This window comes from Symphalangus syndactylus, chromosome 10, assembly GCF_028878055.3.
Source record: "Symphalangus syndactylus isolate Jambi chromosome 10, NHGRI_mSymSyn1-v2.1_pri, whole genome shotgun sequence".
Taxonomy (NCBI): Eukaryota; Metazoa; Chordata; class Mammalia; order Primates; family Hylobatidae; genus Symphalangus; species Symphalangus syndactylus.
Window position 1 is genome coordinate 53,214,382 of NC_072432.2, and position 19,542 is coordinate 53,233,923.

General features: G+C 37.3%; 1 protein-coding gene across 10 annotated transcripts in view; it reads left to right on the forward strand.

The window, feature by feature from the left end:
* Positions 1-19,542, forward strand: part of WDFY3 (WD repeat and FYVE domain containing 3) — a 303,634-nt gene that overhangs the window by 102,526 nt on the left and 181,566 nt on the right. For all 10 annotated transcript variants that reach the window (XM_055297102.2, XM_055297104.2, XM_063611171.1 and 7 more), the window contains one exon: positions 10,057-10,267. In XM_055297102.2, the coding sequence (XP_055153077.2) occupies positions 10,088-10,267 (180 nt within the window). In that variant the 5' untranslated portion in view covers positions 10,057-10,087. The remainder of the gene's footprint in view (positions 1-10,056; positions 10,268-19,542) is intronic.

Consider the following 19,542-nt stretch of genomic DNA (forward strand, 5'->3'; position numbering starts at 1 on the left):
GTTGTGTAGTGTTTTTACTGGCAGTAGTCTACTTGTATTCCAGATCCACTATGCTCTAGGGTAGTTGAATCTGAGTTCCATGGATATCCGAGTTATTAATACTTTGTTAGAAGGGCTGCAAATATTTTTTGCCTATTTGTTTCTTATCTTTTAACTTCGTGGTATTTTTGGCCATAAGTTTGCCTTTTTTTCCCTTTTAAAGATTTACCCTGCCGGGCGCGGTGGCTCACGCTTGTAATCCCAGCACTTTGGGAGGCCGAGGCGGGCGGATCCCGAGGTCAGGAGATCGAGACCACGGTGAAACCCCATCTCTACTAAAAATACAAAAAATTAGCCGGGCGTAGTGGCGGGCGCCTGTAGTCCCAGCTACTCGGAGAGGCTAAGGCAGGAGAATGGCGTGAACCCGGGAGGCGGAGCTTGCAGTGAGCCGAGATCGCGCCACTGCACTCCAGCCTGGGCGACAGAGCGAGACTCCGTCTCAAAAAAAAAAATAAATAAAAAAAAAAATAAATAAAGATTTACCCTAAAGTATAAGTATTCCTTTTATATTTGCTACTAATATTTTATTGTTTCTTTGCATGCAAATCTTTATTTGGAATTATTAGTTTTTATTTATGGAAAGAAGTAGAAAACAATAACTTTTTACTATAACCAGTCTGCGGAATTATAGAATTTTCTCTGTAGTACCCAGCAACCCAAAATTAGAAAAGAAGAAATGATGTGGCTGGGTTCCTGGAGGTATGAATACATGTTGAGAAGGTGTATAGGCCAGGAATGCAGGGGGCATGAAGACACCGATGAGAATTAAATATGGTCTCACCTCTCCTGAACAACTGGGAGAAGTCAAGGGATAAGCGATTCTAGTGAAGACCACAGATTCATCGAGTGAGAAAGGGGGATGGAGTAAAAGACCAGAGTGAGATTTTGGAATTTGAGATGTCAGAAATAAATTCCTAATGATGCCAACATCTGGGATATATCTGTGTAAGTTTTAGGTCAGCTGAAGTGCATCTCATTCCTGCGCTCACTCTCCCTGTACTGTGCCTTCCACTGAGGATACTGGTCAGTGATTACCAAGCTAAATGACCTGAACTACAGATTAGCAAACGTATGTAGAATGCACAACTTGTCAGTATTATGCAGTCTCATTTTACAGAAGTATTGTGTTACAAGAATCCTTTTGCAAATCTTTTATACAAAATTTTAACATATATATAAAAACTCAGAGAATGCTGGGGATCTCAGGTCAGCCTTCAAAAGTTTATTTATTCCATAACATAATTGAATTATACTGTATTAATCATACCAAGTACCCTATCTGCCTTTTAACTATTAAGATAAATCTACCTTTAGGGCTTCTATTAATGGTTGCAATTTCTGCTCCCAAGATAGCAGTGGGAGCTGTTGTAGGAAGGGTTCCAGAAAGGCAGCAGGGAGATTTCAACAGTTGCTGTTGTAAATTTTATGTAAGTGAAGTATTCTTAAATGGAGGTGAGTTGCTTTTGGCTTTGGAATATGTTTTTCTGTATGAAAAAATTAAGCACACCAAAAAATACTTACAGAAATCTGAGCAATTATGTAGCTCAGTGTATATATAGTATGATGGGTCCATAGACTGGGCTAATCTTGTAGTATCTCATAGTCTGGGCTAAAATATGATAATGATTCTCCTTGAAAGACAAAAAACTTAATGCTTCAGAAGGTGGAAATTTTAAATTCTAATTCAGGACTATATGTAGAACTTGTTTTTTACTGTACGTATTAGATTGCTGGTTTATATACCCAGTTTGTTGGGAGCATCTCAGAGTTTTGCTTTTATTCTTCAAAAGTATAAGAGGTTTGCCTTTACTTTTCAAAGTAAAGGATTTTCCAGAAAGATTAAGAAGAAGAAAGAAAAAGAAAAACCTCAGGAATTGCTTATAATTCTTTTTTTTTTTTTTTTTTTTTGAGACAGAGTCTCGCTCTGTCGCCCAGGCTGGAGTGCAGTGGCGTGATCTCGGCTCACTTAAAGCTCCACCTCTTCCCGGGTTCACGCCATTCTCCTGCCTCAGCCTCCTGAGTAGATGGGACTACAGGCGCCTGCCACCATCCCTGGCTAATTTTTGTATTTTTAGTGGAGACAGGGTTTCACCATGTTGGCCAGGATGGTCTTGATCTCTTGACCTCGTGATCCTCCCGCCTTGGCCTCCCAAAGTGCTGGGATTACAGGCATGAGCCACTGCACCTGGCAGGAATTGCTTATAATTCTTTGATGAAACTGTAAGATTTCACTTAGCCATGTGAGCTTACATTACATTTATTGAATGTAGCTAGTGTGTTGTGTTTCTTCGCTTATATAATTAAAGAGTTAGGAAAGTTATTTAAAGCTTTCAGCAGAGCTACTCAAACGCAGCTAGTTACTTGACAAATATATTTTAAAAATGTAGCCTATTTACTTGATCTATACCCATCTATGATTTAAGTAATGGAAAACTGTTTAAATGATTTTGGGTGAGCAAGTTTAAAGTGGTTTTCTCTTATTAACATAAGAGATTAGATTAAGAAATACTATCTGGGTTTGCAGTCATTATCTCATAGCTATTTAAATAAGCCCCTGCTGGCAGTCCTAACATTATTTTTTCTTATGAAACCAAATAGGGTTTGTATTAGAAAGCCAGTTCTTATACACAATAATCTTTATAAATATTTTGAAAACCCTTACTAACATTAAAATTAAGCGAAAACATTCTTCTGTGATTTGTCCTTATTTTGCATATCTTTTCTTTATTGCTTTGTAAACCTCTTATTCTGCATCCAACTGAGAAATAAATTATTCCTTAATTTTTTGTGTCATTTTGCAAGTCTCTAAAACATAGCACTGTAGGGGCTTATAGTATTTCCTTTGCTTTGCTTGTTTAAATAACTAAAAATGCATATAAAAATTAAATGTTTCATGATCAAGGTAAAGGAAGAAAAGATAACATTTATTGAATATAACTAGTGTGCTTGGCATGTTACAGAAACGTTGTTATTTAAGTTTTATAAAAAGTTCATGAGGAAAAATTTTATAGATGAAAGAAACTCAAGATTCAAGGGTGTTCAGAGCCTTTCTCCTTAAGTTACCTGATTTATTATATGGGTATGTTTATAAAGGTTTGATAAGTGCCTATTCTTTCTGCTCTTTCACTGCTGAAGAATATTTTAGACATGTTACCTCTTGGTCTGAATTATGTTTTAAATGTAAACATTTAAATGTAGACAAAGCCATGGTTACCAGAGAGCAGGCCTGAAGTGTGAGATGTCCAGGTCCTTGGCGTTTTCCACAAAGAACTGGACAAAATGCACACGCAATGAAGCACAAGTAATGAAGGAATGAAGCAGCAAAAGCAGGGATTTATTAAAGCGAGAAAGCACTCCACAGGGTGAGAGTGGGCCCAAGCAAGTGGCTGAAGGGCCTGGTTACAAAGTTTTCTGGGTTTTAAGAGTTCCTTTTGAGGTCCCTGTCAGGTACCCCTTATCTGGATGAAGGATTTGGTCCATGGCTAATTAAAGGCTGTGGTGAATTGGTGCCCTATGCAGATAAAGGGATGGCCTGAGCTTAGCCCACAGCCCATCCAGGGCACTTTCCCCTTCCATCTAGGACGTGGTGGAAAGGGGAGGGTTAGGGAGATAGCCTTTGATCCTTTGCTACTCTGGCCTGGGGAGATGGGGTATTTCCTTTTGGTTTAGCTTTTGGAAGTTCCAGACCCAGGTGTTTTCTTTTTGATCCAGCTTTGGGAAGTCAGCACGAATTGGCCTTAGATATGTTGCCCCCAGACCTTGGTGTTTAACCTTGATTCAGCTTTAGGAAGTCAACACAAATTGGCCTTAGATACCTTGTCTCCAGACCCTATTATCCTGCCCCACCATGGTTCAGAAAACTGATGCTGAAGTGTTACTTGATACATGAGGAGCAAAGGAGGAATCTGATTTTTTCCCCCATCATTGAGGTTATCTGAGTAATTGAGAAGTACCAGTAAACCCACTGAGCTCCTGTTTAAAAAATTATTCATTCTGGCACTTGTTTTTGAGACAGGGTCTCACTCTGTAACCCAGGCTGGAGTACAGTGGCATGCTCATGGCTCACTGCAGACTTTATGTCTCCAGACCCAAGTGATCCCCTCATCTCAGCCTCCCTAGTAGCTGGGAATACAGGCATGCAGCACCATGCCTGGCCAATTTTTGTATTTTTTGTAGAGATGAAGTTTTGCCATGTGTCCCAAACTGGTCTCAAACTCCTGAGCTTAAAGGATCTGCCTGCCTGGGCCTCCCAAAGTGTTGGAATTTCAGTTGTAAGCTACTGTGCCTGGTCTCTGGCATTTGTAAAAGAGCAACAAGTCAGACTTTATTCAAGACCATCATGATAGATGTAGGGATCATTCCAGTGGGGTTTGCAGTGAAAGGGAGAGACTTGGCTCAACTTGGAAAAGAACGAGGAAAAGTGGTCATGTTATAGCCAAGTAGCAGGGCTGGGGTGGGGGGGAGTCAGTGGATAGAAAATTACTGAGAGGAAACATTACGGCTTCTGGCTAAACTGACCTAACAAGATTTTTGCTGAAGGCAGGCCAGGGTGATCAGACATCCATCACCTGGAGGATGGCGGGAGATTTGGCCACCAGTCAGATATTGGGATGCGAATTCTGGCTAAACTTACTTAGCAGTTTTCTAATTGGACAATGTAGAGACAAATACTGAAGGCCAAAAGCCAAACCTAGTTGAGAAGATAATTCAGAAGAGTCTAACTAGAGTTTGGTCAAGGAGAGAATCTTTGTCACTTTTGGTTGTTTGGTATGTATCCTTTTGTATCTGATAAAATATTAAATAACCATATTGCAATAGCTTGGTTATATATAGTGAGATAGTATTTGTCATAATGTGATCATGTGTATTTTTAAAATTAAAATGAAAGTTGAGGCCAGGTGCGGTGGCTCATACCTGTAATCCTAGCACTTTGGGAGGCCAAGGCAGGCAGATCGCTTCAGCTCAGGAGTTTGAGACCAGCCTGGGCAACAGGACGAAACCATGTCTCTACAAAAAATACAAAAATTAGACAGGCATGGTGGTGCATGCTGTCATCCCAGCTACTAGGGAGGCTGAGGAGGGAGAATCACTTGAGCCCAGGAGTTCGAGGCTGCAGTGAGCACAGTGATTGCACCACTGCACTCCAGCCTGGATATTAGAGCGAGAACCAGTTTCAAAAGAAAAAAAAAAGATTTATGTATTTCAGAAAACTCAAAAAAGATTATTTTCACGTTCTGATTGTTACCTGATGCCAAATAAATAAACATGCTAACTAGAGTCACAGTTTCCAAGTATTTTATAATTTAAAATTGATACCTTAATATAAGTAAGCCTGGTGAAGGCCACTTAACTGGGAGTTGGAAGACCTGGATTCTCATCCAAGTTCTATTTCACTATCGTACTTTGAATGAGTTCTTATCTTGGGGGCCTCTCTTAAAGTTAGGAAGCAATCCCATTTGCAATAGCAATAGAAAGAATGCAATTCGTAGAAATAAACGTAATCAAAGAAGTGAAAGACTTGTACACTTTAATAAAGCATTGATGAAGGACATTAAAGATGACATTGATAAATAAAAAGATTTCTTTTGTTCATGAATTGGTAGAGTTAATGTTGTTACAATGTTCATACTACCCAAAATGATCTGTAGATTAAGCGTAATCCTTATCAAAAATTCCAATAGCATTCTTTTTTTTTTTTTTTTTTTTTGAGATGGAGTCTTGCTCTTTCACCCAGGCTGGAGTGCAGTGGCATCATCTCGGCTCACTGCAACCTCCGCCTCGCAGGCTCAAGTGATTCCCTGCCTCGGCTTCCTGAGTAGCTGGGACTACTGGTGTGTGCCACCATGCCCAGATAATTTTTTGTATTTTTAGTAGAGACAGGATTTCACCATATTGGCCAGGTTCATCTTGAATTGCTGACCTCAGGTGATCCGCCCACCTCGTCCTCCCAAAATACTGGGATTACAGGCATCAGCCATTGCGCCTGGCCTCCAATAGCATTCTTTACAGAAATAGAAAAAAAAAAAAAAATCTTAAAATTCACATGGAACCACAAAAGAACCCAAATAGTCATAGCAGTCTTGAACAAGAAAAAAACTGAAAGTATATTTCCTGATATCAAAATATATTACAAAGCTACAGTAATCTTAATAGTATGGTAGTGGCATGAAAACAGACATATAGACCAATGAAATGGAATAGAGACACCAGAAATAAATCCATACATTTACAGTCAGCTGATCTTCAACAAGGGTGCTGAGAACATGGAATGGTGAAAGATAGTCTCTGTAATAAGTGGTGTTGGGAAAACTGGATATCCTCATGCAGAAGAATAAAATTAGACCTTATTTTACACCATATACAACAACTAACTCAAAATGGAATAAAGACTTTAATATAATACCTGAAACCAAAAACTACTAGGTAAAAACAGGGAAAGCCTCGTGATATTGGTGTAGGTAATAATTTAAGTACATAAGGGACCATGCAACTCATAGCAAAACTCAACCTGATTAAAAAGTGAGAAAGCACCTGAGTAGATATTTCTCCAGAAAAGACATACAAATATCTAATAGGTATGTGAAAAGGTGCTCAGTATTAATAATCATCAGGGAAATGCTGATCAAAACCACAATAAGATATCCCCTCACACCTGTTAGAATGGCGAGAATGTTGGCCAGAATGTGGAAAATGGGGGACTCTTGTACACTGTTGGTGGGAATATCAATTTATATAGCCACCTTGGAAAACAGTTTAGAGATTCTTCAAGAAATTAAAAATAGAATTATCTTTATGATACAGCATTTCTGGGTATATTTCCAAAGGAAATGAAATCAGTATCTTGAAGAGATGCCTACACTCCCATGTTCGTTGCAGCACTATTCACAAAAGCCAAGATATGGAAACAATCTGAATGTGACAGAAGAATGACAAAGAAAAGGAGATAATGTATGTGGCATGTGCAGCACACACAGTGGAATATTATTCGTCCTTGTAAAAGGAAGTGCTGTCATTTGCAACAACACAGATGAACCTTGAGAACGTTATACTAAATGTGAAATAAACCAGTCATGCAAAGACAAATACTGTATGATATCACTTACATGTGGAGTATAAAATAGTCAAACTCACAGAAGTAGAGAGTAGAATGGTGGGTACCAGGGGCTGGAGAGAGTGGGAAATGTGGAGATATTGGTCAAGGGATAGAAAGTTCTGGAGATCTAATCTACAGCAATGTAACATTATTGATAGTTGATAGTGTATTGTATACTTGATATTTGCTAAGAGGGTAGATATTACATATTTTCACCACAGATTGTTTTTTGAATGATAACTATTTCAGGTGATGGATATATTAACTTGACTGTGCTGATTATTTCACAGTGTGTATGTATGTCAAAACGTTGTGTATTTTAAGTGTATGCAATTTTTATTTCTCAATCTGTACCTCAATAAAACCTAGGAGAAAAAAAATGGAGAATTTTCTCTTCACTCCGTTTTTGTGAGTTGGAATCAAGAGCAAATGAGATGTTCTGTAAGTTCTTTGAAACTCATTCTAAAGACAGAGAATGATTCTTGACCTTTTAAAAAATGATTTAGACCCCTTTGAAAGCTGAGAATCTGTTAGAAATTTTTTTTTTTTTTTTTTTTTGAGACCGAGTCTCGCTGTGTCACCTAGGCTGGAGTGCAGTGGCATGATTTTGGCTCACTGCAAGCTCTGCCTCCCAGGTTCACGCCATTCTCCTGCCTCAGCCCCCTGAGTAGCTGGGACTACAGGCGCCTGCCACCACACCCGGCTAATTTTTTTTTATGTATTTTTAGTAGAGATGGGGTTTCACCGTGTTAACTAGGATAGTCTCGATCTCCTGACCTCGTGATCCACCCGCCTAGGCCACCCAAAGTGCTGGGATTACAGGCGTGAGCCACCATGCCCAGCAGAAAAAAAAAAACTTTCTTTGAAGTGTTGGAGTATCATGAATCCCCTAAGTCCTATCCACAATCTCTAGATTATCAACTCTAGCTACAGGGTAAGGAAAAGGAGCAGAACTATACATAATCTAAAATGTTAGCTAATTTATAAAATTTTTATAGTTCACTTCAAATTTAAGTTTTGCTCTGGGGATTTCCAGGACTGTAAATACCAGCACATAGTAGGTTATTTGAACATATTTGTTGAAATATTTATATTTGGAAGACATATTTTTCAAGAATAAGATACATTGGACATCTTTGAACTGGACTAGCTTTTGTTATTTTGCAGATTAAATGCGCCCCCAGCCCTTTGCCTATGCATTAGCACTGTTTCCAGCAGTTGGGCGCTTGAGAATCTGCTGAGTGCTCTCTGCACAGTAGTCATTCAGTGCAAACAAGCCATTGGCAGAGTTCTAGACAGAATTTGTCTGACTCCTCTTCACCTGTGATGAGTTACATCATGTCCTCCTGTTAGCTACAATGCCTCAGCATATGTCCGTAGTCAAGTATGGAATTCACTCAAAATTCTCAAGGGCAAGTGTGTTTGAAATTCTTGTTCTTAGTTTTAAAAATCAGTAGGCAGATATTTAGTAAATAAAACTCTAACCTTGCTGTAGTCCTTCATTTCTTAAGAAATGGCATACTGGCATAGGTGGTTCTGTAGCAAAATTAAAAATTAATCTCAGGTGATGCCTGCTTTTCTGTGGATTAAAAAGTAAATGGCCCTTCATCCAAATTCTGCATACCCGGAATGTCCTCCGAGCCTTCCTGGTTCATTTTGTAAGATATCCTGTTTTTGTGTCTACACTTAGCCAATTGCTGGCATCGTTAGTAGTGGTTAAAAAAGGGGTAATGATGCTTTCTGAAAGGTTACTGTTATTGATTCTGTGTATAGTTTAACTCAGTGGTTAGTTTGTATATTTTTTTAACTGCAGCTCCAGCAAGGGATACATTTTGCATTATGATTCAGTACACATTCATACGCCTTTATCTGAAATAAGCTTCATGAAACAAGTTATTCTTTTCTTATCTTCTATTTTTTTCTATTTTATTTCACTTCTTTGAAAAACATTCATCATTATCCACTAAATGATTTAACATGACTTACCAAACTATAGTTTTAGAGAGTAGTCTTCAGTCACATGATCATTTTCACTGTCCTTTTATGATTTATAAGATAAATTAGGATAGTATTGTATTCAATTTGCATATTTTAATCTATAAGATACACTATTCTTCAGATACTCAAAGTATACTTGAATTTTCTAGCAAAAGTAAGTAATTATAAATTAAATAACTAAAAATAGAAAATTTTTGAGGTTTTGGGGTTTTTGACTGTCTTAGATGTTTTGAGATTTAGGGTAAAGTTTGTTTTTTCATTATTTTTACATTAACCATTAAGAAGTCTGTTAATAATTTTGTGATCTGTTTATGTTTTTATTTTATTTATTTATTTAAAGACAGAGTCTCTGTCACCCAAGCTGGAATGCAGTGGCGTGATCTTGGCTCACTGCAACCTCAACCTCTCAGGCTCAAGTTATCTTCCCACCTCAGCCTCCTGAGTACTTGGGACTATACGTGCACACTATCATACCTGACTAATTTTTGTATTTTTAGTAGAGACAAGGTTTTGTCATATTGCCCAGGCTGGTCTCGAGCTCCTGAGCTTGAGCCATTCACTGGCCTCGGCCTCCAAAAGTGCTGGGATTGCAGGTGTGCACCACTATGCCCGGCACCTTTATTTTTGAACTTGATATGATATGACTAAACTAATTGGAAACATTTATTACTTGTCTGATTAATGTTTTACATTTTATACAAATTGTGGCAAAGTGAGTAGGAACTTCCAATGCTGAGATTCATAATTTGCCCTTCAGGGGGATTTATCAAATTTTGCTTCTCTGTCTTTTCTGTTAAAAGAAGTAGAAAGATATATTTTAGACAGAATTTTCTATTTTGCAAATTTCTTATAAGCTCTTACATGCATGCTTGACCTAGTCAAAATGATGATGTTTTGACTGTTCATGTATTGACATTTTCCTACAGAATTAGAAGTGTGTCTCACCAACCAGCCAAGATGAACATGGTGAAGAGGATCATGGGGCGGCCGAGGCAGGAGGAGTGCAGCCCACAAGACAACGCCTTAGGACTGATGCACCTCCGCCGGCTCTTCACGGAGTTGTGCCATCCTCCCCGGCACATGACTCAGAAGGAACAAGAAGAGAAACTGTATATGATGCTGCCAGTGTTTAACAGGGTAAGGCCAGGTTGCCAGACACACACCTTCTGGGACTGGGGGGCACTACAAGAATCTGAAGGTTACTGGTAAGCCATAGGTAGAAAAAAATGATAGGATGAGTTAGTTTTTAAGAAGTTTGGTCAGAATAAACTACATTTAGTGAGACTTTTTGATTTTTAACAGATAAAGTACAAGCTGTGAGCCATTGTCTAAAATGGCTCTGTTACAGTTGAGTTTTGGAAGAGGAATAGATTGTAAATTATCAATTGTGTTATTTTCTGTTATCTGTTGAAGTGATGATTTTATTACACCAAATGGTGCAACTGCCCAAGCCCTTTGTATACTTTAAAAAGTCATTACAATTTGCTGTTGTTTAAGAGATGCTGTAAGAGGATAGTTATAGGCTATAGATAATTCAAATAGAGTTAATGTTTTAATATGTTTTGTAAATTACATGTAGCAATCTTATTGGGTAGTTTTAAAATAACAATTTTTTTAGGCCAGGCGCGGTGGCTCACGCCTGTAATCCTAGCACTTTGGGAGGCCAAGGCAGGTGGATCACCTGAGGTCAGGAGTTTGAGACAAGCCTGGCCAACATGGTGAGAACCCATCTCTACTAAAAATACAAAAATGAGCCAGGCCTGATGGCACGCACCTGTAATCCCAGCTATTCGGGAGGCTGAGGCAGGAGAATCGCTTGAACCCGAGAGGTAAAGGTTGCAGTGAGCTGAGATCACGCCATTGCACTTCAGCCTGGGCGACAAGAGTGAAACTCTGTCTCAAAAATAATAATAATAATAATAACTTTTTTATGTTTATCAAAAGTTCACAAATACATCATTTTAAAAAGTCAGATAGTTTCACAGGCTTATAGGTGCCCTCTTGCTCTTCACCACTAATTGCTGCTGCCATGAAAAGCTTTTAAATAACATACTTTTACTGCTGTTATGTAGTTTTAATTGACTTCCTACTGAGGAATATGAGAATTAGCTTTTTTACTTCCTCTCCCTCCAAACCATAACATACATACATACATACATACATACACTCATTCATACATGCTGCGCTCCTCATCCTTTCCCTATAGTTATGCTACTTGTGTAAGCAGTATTCAGTGTTTGCTCTCTACTGACAGTGATATAAATTTAAATTTATTCAAAGATGAACCTTATACTATACTACCTTTATTTTTCCATTATTATAGAACTTGTTTTCCTCAGACTTCATAACTGTCTCAATTTCTTTCTCTCCATGTCTTTGTTTCTTGGTTTCCCTTCTCTTGCTCTTTTTCCTCCTTCTCTTTCTCTGTCCCTCGCGCATCTTCTCTGCCTTGCCCTGTCTGTCTTTTTTATCCTGTGTCTCCCTGCCTTCCCGTTTCCATTTCTTTCTTCCTATCTCTGTCTCTCTCTATGCCTTTCATCTCTCTCTTCTCCATCACTGTCTTTCTCTCTTTCCTCCCATTTCTCTCTTTATCTCCTCTCTGTCCCTATTTCTCTCCCTGTCTCTGACTCTCCCCTTTCTCTTTTTCTTCTCCCCCCGATCTCCCTTTTTCCAGATCTAGCTCCATGCCCCTGACGATGCCTTTCTCCACACCCGCCCCCTCACCCTGTGCCCCAATCTCTGACTGGCTCTGTCCCCTCTAGTCTCACTTGTTGCCTATATTATTTTCTCTGTTCATCTATCTTTTTGTGTGAAATTTTCTAGGCTCTTCCTCTTCTCATTATTTTGAAATTTTATTGTGGCTTCAGCTTAAGCCTTCTTAATCTGAAAACTTGTATTGTTCAGTCTGGGTAAATACTCTGAAAGATTTATTTGAGAATATTCTCCCCTGTACCTTATATGTTCCTCTGTTTTCTGGACCTCTGTCAATCAAACATTAGCTCTTTTAGAGTAATGTTGTGCTATTAATATCACAGTTTTAATTTCCTTGAATTCTTTGTTGTTTTATTATTATTTCATTTTTTTTTTTTTTTAGTATGTCTCATGTTCAGTAGATAGACTATCACTTAATCTCCAGTGTTTACATATCAGTGTTCTTGTCTTTGATTTGTGGTGGTATCTCTCTTCTTCCTCGTAAGGAACTAGACTTCTAGTTGTCTACTGCACTGGGGAGGAACAGTCACCTTCAGTTTCCGGGCTGTAAAATAATAATAATGTCAACCTTATTGGGTCGTCGTGAGGGTTAAATTCATATAATATACTTACAGCACTTAATAAGTGTTTGTCCCAAGAAATGTGTACCTATTATTGTTATTATTGTATCTATTATTGTTTTCGTTACGTGAATCTATTATTTTTGTAGTTGGGAATACTAGTGAAAGGGAATGAGTGAGAAAGAGAGAGTTGAAAGGGGGCAATAAAAGAATTGATTAGTATTGACGGCTCAGTGAAGGTTGGAGATGATAAATTTATACTAAACCTTATCTGTACTGGCCTGTGTGAGAAAGTAGAGAAAGCAATACCTGATTTATTGAGACTGAGGTTTTTATAGGCTGGTAAGGCAGAAGGGCAAGAGTGCCAGGAAGGTTAGTTTACATATCACCCATGAGCTTGTGTTGGATACAACAGAAGAGGATAGAAACATTAATGCATTTATAGAATGTACATTTCCTTACTTATGAAATAATAGGATAGATTATCTGCTGAGAATGATAGAGGGAGGAGATGATACAGTAGGAACGTGAGAAGAGGTGGGAAAATGTTTAAAATAGCTCTTTTAAAAACGGGAGGGAGAACTATGACAAGCCATTGTTTTAAGCCCTATTCAGGGAAGTTACTAATTTTTATTACCAGGAAGTTAATAATTTTTGTTACCTGGAAGTTTGTTTTGTTTTTAAATCTTATTTTTGTTTTACTTTAACGTCATGATGTGCTGTTGGCTACTGAGTAGTTTGAGGTAATTTCCTTCTCTCAGACTTAGGAATGTTTACAAGGTAATGAGAATGTTTAGAGCAGTTAGGGGAATTGTTCTTGGCTATTAACATGAATTATTAAGTAATAGCCTACATATGTATGTATCCCATGTATTTTATCAGTTAGGCTTCTACAGCCTACTAGACTAGAAGAATCTTATTTTGTTTTTTAATAAGTAGATATGAGATGCCTTTAGTAATTATTCTCTATCTACTTATAATGTTTGACTTAGTTATCTTATGTCCTATGTTATTGTAAGTCTCATTAACTATTAACATTCTCTCAAAAGTTTTTAATTGGTTGATTAGAAACATATGTGTATGCAATGCCTTAAACCTCTAATATAATGAGTGATTTGAATATCACAAAGGTTCAGTAAACTCTTAACTAATGAAAAGATAGAAAGTTATATCTGTACCATTGTGACTAATTTGAAAAATGTATTATTTTAAAAGTAATTCTTATTAATTGGATATAATTAATAAACTAAAATTGTTCTTAGATACCATTTCCATTAAATTTAGAAATATATAGCCATATCTATTTAACATTTGGCCATTTGTGCTTGAACATTCTCCACTAGTGAGAAATACCTATGTTGAGTGAATAGCTCAGTATGTCGCTAGAGCCAACCAGTTCTTACCATGATTGCTAAAAAGGAATTGCAGTGTTGATTTTTGAGACTTTGCTTGATTAGAGCTAAATGGTGAACAAGCTGTTAGACATGGACATCTAGCTACAGACTAGTTTTTAAAGTATGCTTAACAGTGTTATTTCAGTGCATGATTTTTGCCTTTGAGAGACATGGGTTGGGAAATGACATGTATTAAGTCTTTTTCTGGGCCAGGTCTCATGCTGGGTTCTTGAAATGCCTCCTGTTGTCTTCATTACAGTCCTACAAGGAGGCTGCTATCTTCCCTCTTACTGATTTGCTCAAACTGAAAGATTATGGTGAAGTCTGAAAATAGCTGAATAATATTTATTCAGCATTCTTAAAAATAATTAACGTTTAGTCCCAAGAACAAAAGCTGACAAAGAAAACATTTGGTTTAAACTTACTCAAAATAAGTAGCATTTTAGTTTTCTAAAAATTCATAACTGCCACTGTTAATTACTATAGTATTTGTTATATTTTGCTGTGTATTTTAAAATATAATGTTTACCAATTAGGTCTTCTGTAAGAAACTCCCCTTATTTTTTAACTTATTTCCAATTTATATTTGAGAAGCGTGTAAATGTAATACAGTGTCCTTTTTTAATCCCTTACAAATTATCGTTATTTTTTAATTTGTTGGCTTAAGAGAGAGGTCACCCAAACTTAGAACCAAATAAGAGAGAGATCAGAAGGCAGACAGGTGAATTATTTTTTTGCAGCTTTATTACTTATTACATAATACCAATACAGTTGATACTGGACAATGTGACTTGGGTCTGTGCAACAAAGGACTTGCTGAATTCAGCCCTGAAATAGTCATGTTTACTTACCCAGTCACTGGCAGAACTGGACAGTGGCAAGCCACAGCCAGAGCAGATGAGAATGCATATTCTCATGAGGCAGGCAAAGCCCAAAAGGAGAGGACGGGACTGAGTTAGGCATTCTGTTCTTCTGAGACTCTCATCTGATGATCCTTCTTAGAAACAAAAAGAACATAAGATAAATATTTCCCTAATCATTTGTATTAATTGATAAGAAATCTTAACTGATTTACCATATGAAATAATGCAATTACATCTTCATTGTTAATTTTTTAAGATTGTTATTTATAGCAAATTATTTTAGGACTAATGATGGTCCATAGTCTGACTTAATTTTAGATATAACACATATTTAGGAAACAAAAGCCTCCATTTTTAAAAACTTTGTAAACATTCCAACCTCTCTTTTATTGGTCATATTTAATATATTTTTATTGAATAGCACTATTCAGTAACAAGTTTATATTGAGCCTTTATGAATGCCATTAGATAACACCATTAATTTGTTTTCCCTGAGTGCCAAAAATATTTGGTTGAAGAGGTGCCAGGAAATCTTCTGAAATCTATTTAGGTGGATATTAAAAATGATTATTTTAAAAATAAGTCAAACCATGCTATTTTTCTCTAAAGATGAACACTATGCAAAGTTACAGTGATAGGGTTCATGCACAGTTTGAGAAAAATATAGTACTGAGTGATTAAGAGCCTGGCTTGGAATCAGATAGATAGATGTCGTTTTAAATTCTGTCTGTATTACCTCCTGTTTTAAGTTAACTTCTCTAACTCTTAATTTTCTTAACTGTAAAATGAGGCTACTAGTAGAATCTATTCTGTAGGATTTTATGAGACTTAAATGACACCAAGTTCTTGAATAGTGCTACGCAGATTTTAAATGGGTATTATATGGTAATTGTTGTTATTTCTAGTGAATTTGCAAGAAGGCATTTTTGTTCTTCAGTACTGTTTTTTTTTTTTTTAATCCGTTATGAATTTCACATATCTATTCTAGAATCAGCCCCTTTGAGTTTAATGTGTTACCAGCTCTCTTGCCCAGCTTTCTTCCTCTGCAGAACCAGAAATTTTTTGTCGTTGTTTGTTTGAGACCAAGTCTGGCTCTGTTGTTGCTCAGGCTGGTGTGCCGTGGTACCATCTTGGCTCACTGCAACCTCCGCCTCCCAGGTTCAAGCTATTGTCATGCCTCAGCTTCCCAAGTGGCTGGGACTATAGGCATGTGCCACCACACTCAGCTAATTTTTATATTTTTAGTAGACATGGGGTTTCACCATGTTGGCCAGGCTGGTCTCAACTCCTGACCTCAGGTGATGTACCCACCTCAGCCTCACAAAGTGCTGGGATTAAAGGCATGAGCCACCGTACCTGGCCTAGAACTGGAAAAATTTGACAAGTAGTCAGTACTCCCTGAGAGTGAGAAGTAGAATCTACACCTTCTGACACCCAGCTTCATGCTGCATCCTCTTTGGCAAACATTTATGTAAATGATGGAAGCATTGTCTAGTTGCAAGAAATACCACTACTTGTTGAAAGTAGTGAAAACATACCTAATATTTTTAGATTTAATTGTTGAAGTCAATCACAAAAACTACACTATTTTCTTTGCTACCTTATCCATTCAGTATTATCTACAATGTCAGATTCATGCTTTAGTTCCTCTATCCCTCCAACCTTATCTTGTACCATTTTTCCTCTTATACAAAATGCCCCAGCTTTATCAGCCTCATTTTCATTCCTCTACACCCCAGAATCAATCTCACTTTGCGGTCTTTGCACAGCTCTGATCTCACTGCCTGCAACCCTCTTTCCTTATCTCTTTGGATTGTAACTTTTCCTCATTAGTCAGTGTCATCCTTTGGCACCAGTGTCACTTCTTCAGAGAGACCTTTCCTGACAACCTTCTTCCCACCCCAGGCATTCTCTTTCAGCTACCCTGTTTTACTTTCTTCATAATACTATCTTTAAATAATTTTAATTTTAAAATCAACTTATTTGCCAATGGTCTTCTGTACTAAAATGTCCTGTGTTTCATGAGCACAGGAATCATATTTGTTTTATTTACCTTTGTATTCAGTACTCTTCGAACATTGCCTGGCATATATACTAGGAAGTCAATAAATATTTGTGAGTGAATAAACCTTATTTAAGAAGCAATGCTTGTTCATTTCAGATTAGCAAATATGACATAGTCTTTTTCTGTACTACTGATTTTGGGTTGATAAATTCAAGCCAGTTTTATTTATCTTGTGAGAACATTTCTTAGAGGAAATAAAGCAGTAAACATCAGGATTTGTGTAAAAAGTTACTGGCATTTTCAACAGCATATTATTTACCCAGCATGAAGACTGGTTGAATAATCATATCCTTACAACTGTTCAAGAAATGAGCTATTGGTTCTGTTTAGTTGTCCTAATAACTATTAGCAATAAAATACCACATACTAATTCTTAGGAGCAAAATATACATTGATACACCCTGAGTAATAGGAATATTATAAACATCTCCGTTAAAAAACTATGTACTCAGCCGGGAGAGTTGGCCCACCCCTGTAATCCCAGCACTTTGGGAGGCCGAGATGAGCAGATCACCTGAGGCCAGGAGTTCGAGACCAGCCTGGCCAACATGGTGAAACCCCATCTCTACTAAAAATACAAAAAAAATTAGCTGGTTGTGGTGGTGGGTGCCTGTAATCCCAGCTACTCAGGAAGTTGAGGCAGGAGAATCACTTGAACCCAGGAGGCAGAGGTTGCAGTGAGCCGAGATTGTGCCATTGCACTACTCCAGCCTGAGCAACAAGAGCAAAACTCTGTTTCAACAACAATAACAAAAGGCTATGTACTCATCTCTGAGCACAGGTGGAATGGCTATTCAAAGATGTGTCATTATTAGGTTTCTCAATTTTTATCAATCTTCAGTTTGTTAAAGAACAGAGGTTTCTGGTGCGGCTCATGCCTGTATTCCCAGCACGCTGGGAGGCCATTGTGGGCAGATCACTTAAGCCCAGGAGTTCAAGACCAGACTGTATAACATGGCAAAATTCCTATCTCTACAAAAAAAATACAAAAATCAGCTGAGTGTGGTGGCGGGCACCTGTAGTCATAGCTACTCAGGAGGCTGATGTGGGAGGATCACCTGAGCTCAGGAGGTTGAGATAGCAGTGAACCATGATTGCACTACTGCACTCCAGCCTGAATGACAGAGTAAGACCCTATCTCAAAAAAAAAGGGGGGGGGGGCGGTTTATTTAACAGGTAACATAGATTATTTAACAAATAACATAGATTAATTCTAAGCACACAACATTTATCAAAATCTCAGGAAAAAAATGTGTTGAGGAAGTATTGAAAAGTACAGTTTATTTTTTGAGATTTTGAGATTATTACAAATTACTCATTTGTCAAATTATTGAACAGACTGGGTGTCTGGATAAAACGATACCCTTGTAGAATTTATTTATTGTTTTAGCATTTTCAGCTTAATTTGAGGGAGGTTATAAGAAATATGTAAGAAACACATTTTCTATTAGAAGGATATTACATTGTTTGTTATATCCTTTTATTGGGATCTTTGGAAGGAATTGTTTATATTATACAGTAATCCCTCCTTATTCATGGTTTTGCTTTTCATGGTTTCGGTCATCTATGGTCTGAAAATATTAAGTGGAAAATTAAAGAAACAAACAATTCATAAGTTTGAAATCTGACACCATTCAGCTCCATCCCTCCCGGGATGTGAATTATTCCTTTGTCCAGTGTATCCATGATGTATGGGCCACCTGCCCAATAGTCACTTAGTAGCAGCCTCAGTTGTGAGACCTACTGTCCTGGTATCAAGCTGCTTGTTTTCAAGAAACTCTCTTTTCCTTAATAATGGCCCCAAAGTGCAAAAGTTATGGGGTTGGCAACTTGGGTATGCCAGAGAGAAGTCCTTCCTTTAAGTGAAAAGGTAAAAGTTCTTGACTTAATAAGGAAAGACCAAAAACTGTGTGCTGAGGTTTTTGAGATCTATAATAAGAAGGAATCTTGTATTTGTGAAATTGCGAATAGTATATTATTACAATTTTTTTCCTTTATTATTAGTTATTGTTGCCAGTCTCTTACTGTGCCTAATTTATTACTTAAACTTTATCACAGGTATGTATTATAGTAAAAAATACAGTGTTTACGGGGTTTGGTACTATCCGTGGTTTCAGGCATCCAGTGGGGTCTTAGAACTTACCTCTCACAGATAAGGGGGGACTAGTATAATATGAGGAATAGAAGTACTTCCTTAAATATATATATATTTTTTCATGCTAGGGGCATTGTGAATGATGTGATTGATCAGGTTTTCTCTTTTGTATCTTTGAGCCAAAATTTGTAACCAATAATGGAAAATATAGACGTCTTTCTGGTCTTAGATTTTTATTTAGTTTTCTTTTCCAGTCCATCTTCCTAGCTGGGTCTTTTATTTGCTTGTTTGTTTTGTTTTCCTTCTTAATTTTAGTTTATGTTCTCATGTTCTCCTTCAGTGCTCCCTGAATGTTTCTAGAATTTGATTGTGAGGGCAGTCAGCATATAAATAAACAACCATATTTAGGGAGCATTACTATAAAAGGCAGAGTGCTGGCTTGGGAGAATATGAAGATGAGTAAGTTATGTTTTCTCCTTTTGTAGTGACATTTCAATAGGTAATAATAATATAAAACACTGTGTAATGAGTGTTAAAAGGGAGAGATACTATAATAGCCTTAGAATATAGAGAATTTCCTTTCAGCAATAAAGAATATTCTTTAAAATAATACCTCAGGATGTATCTAGTTATATACCCATTAAAATACCATTTCTTTCCTTATGATGGTCTGTCCAGGTTTCATTTTCTCAAATTCTCTTTGCTGAACTCATACCCATTTAC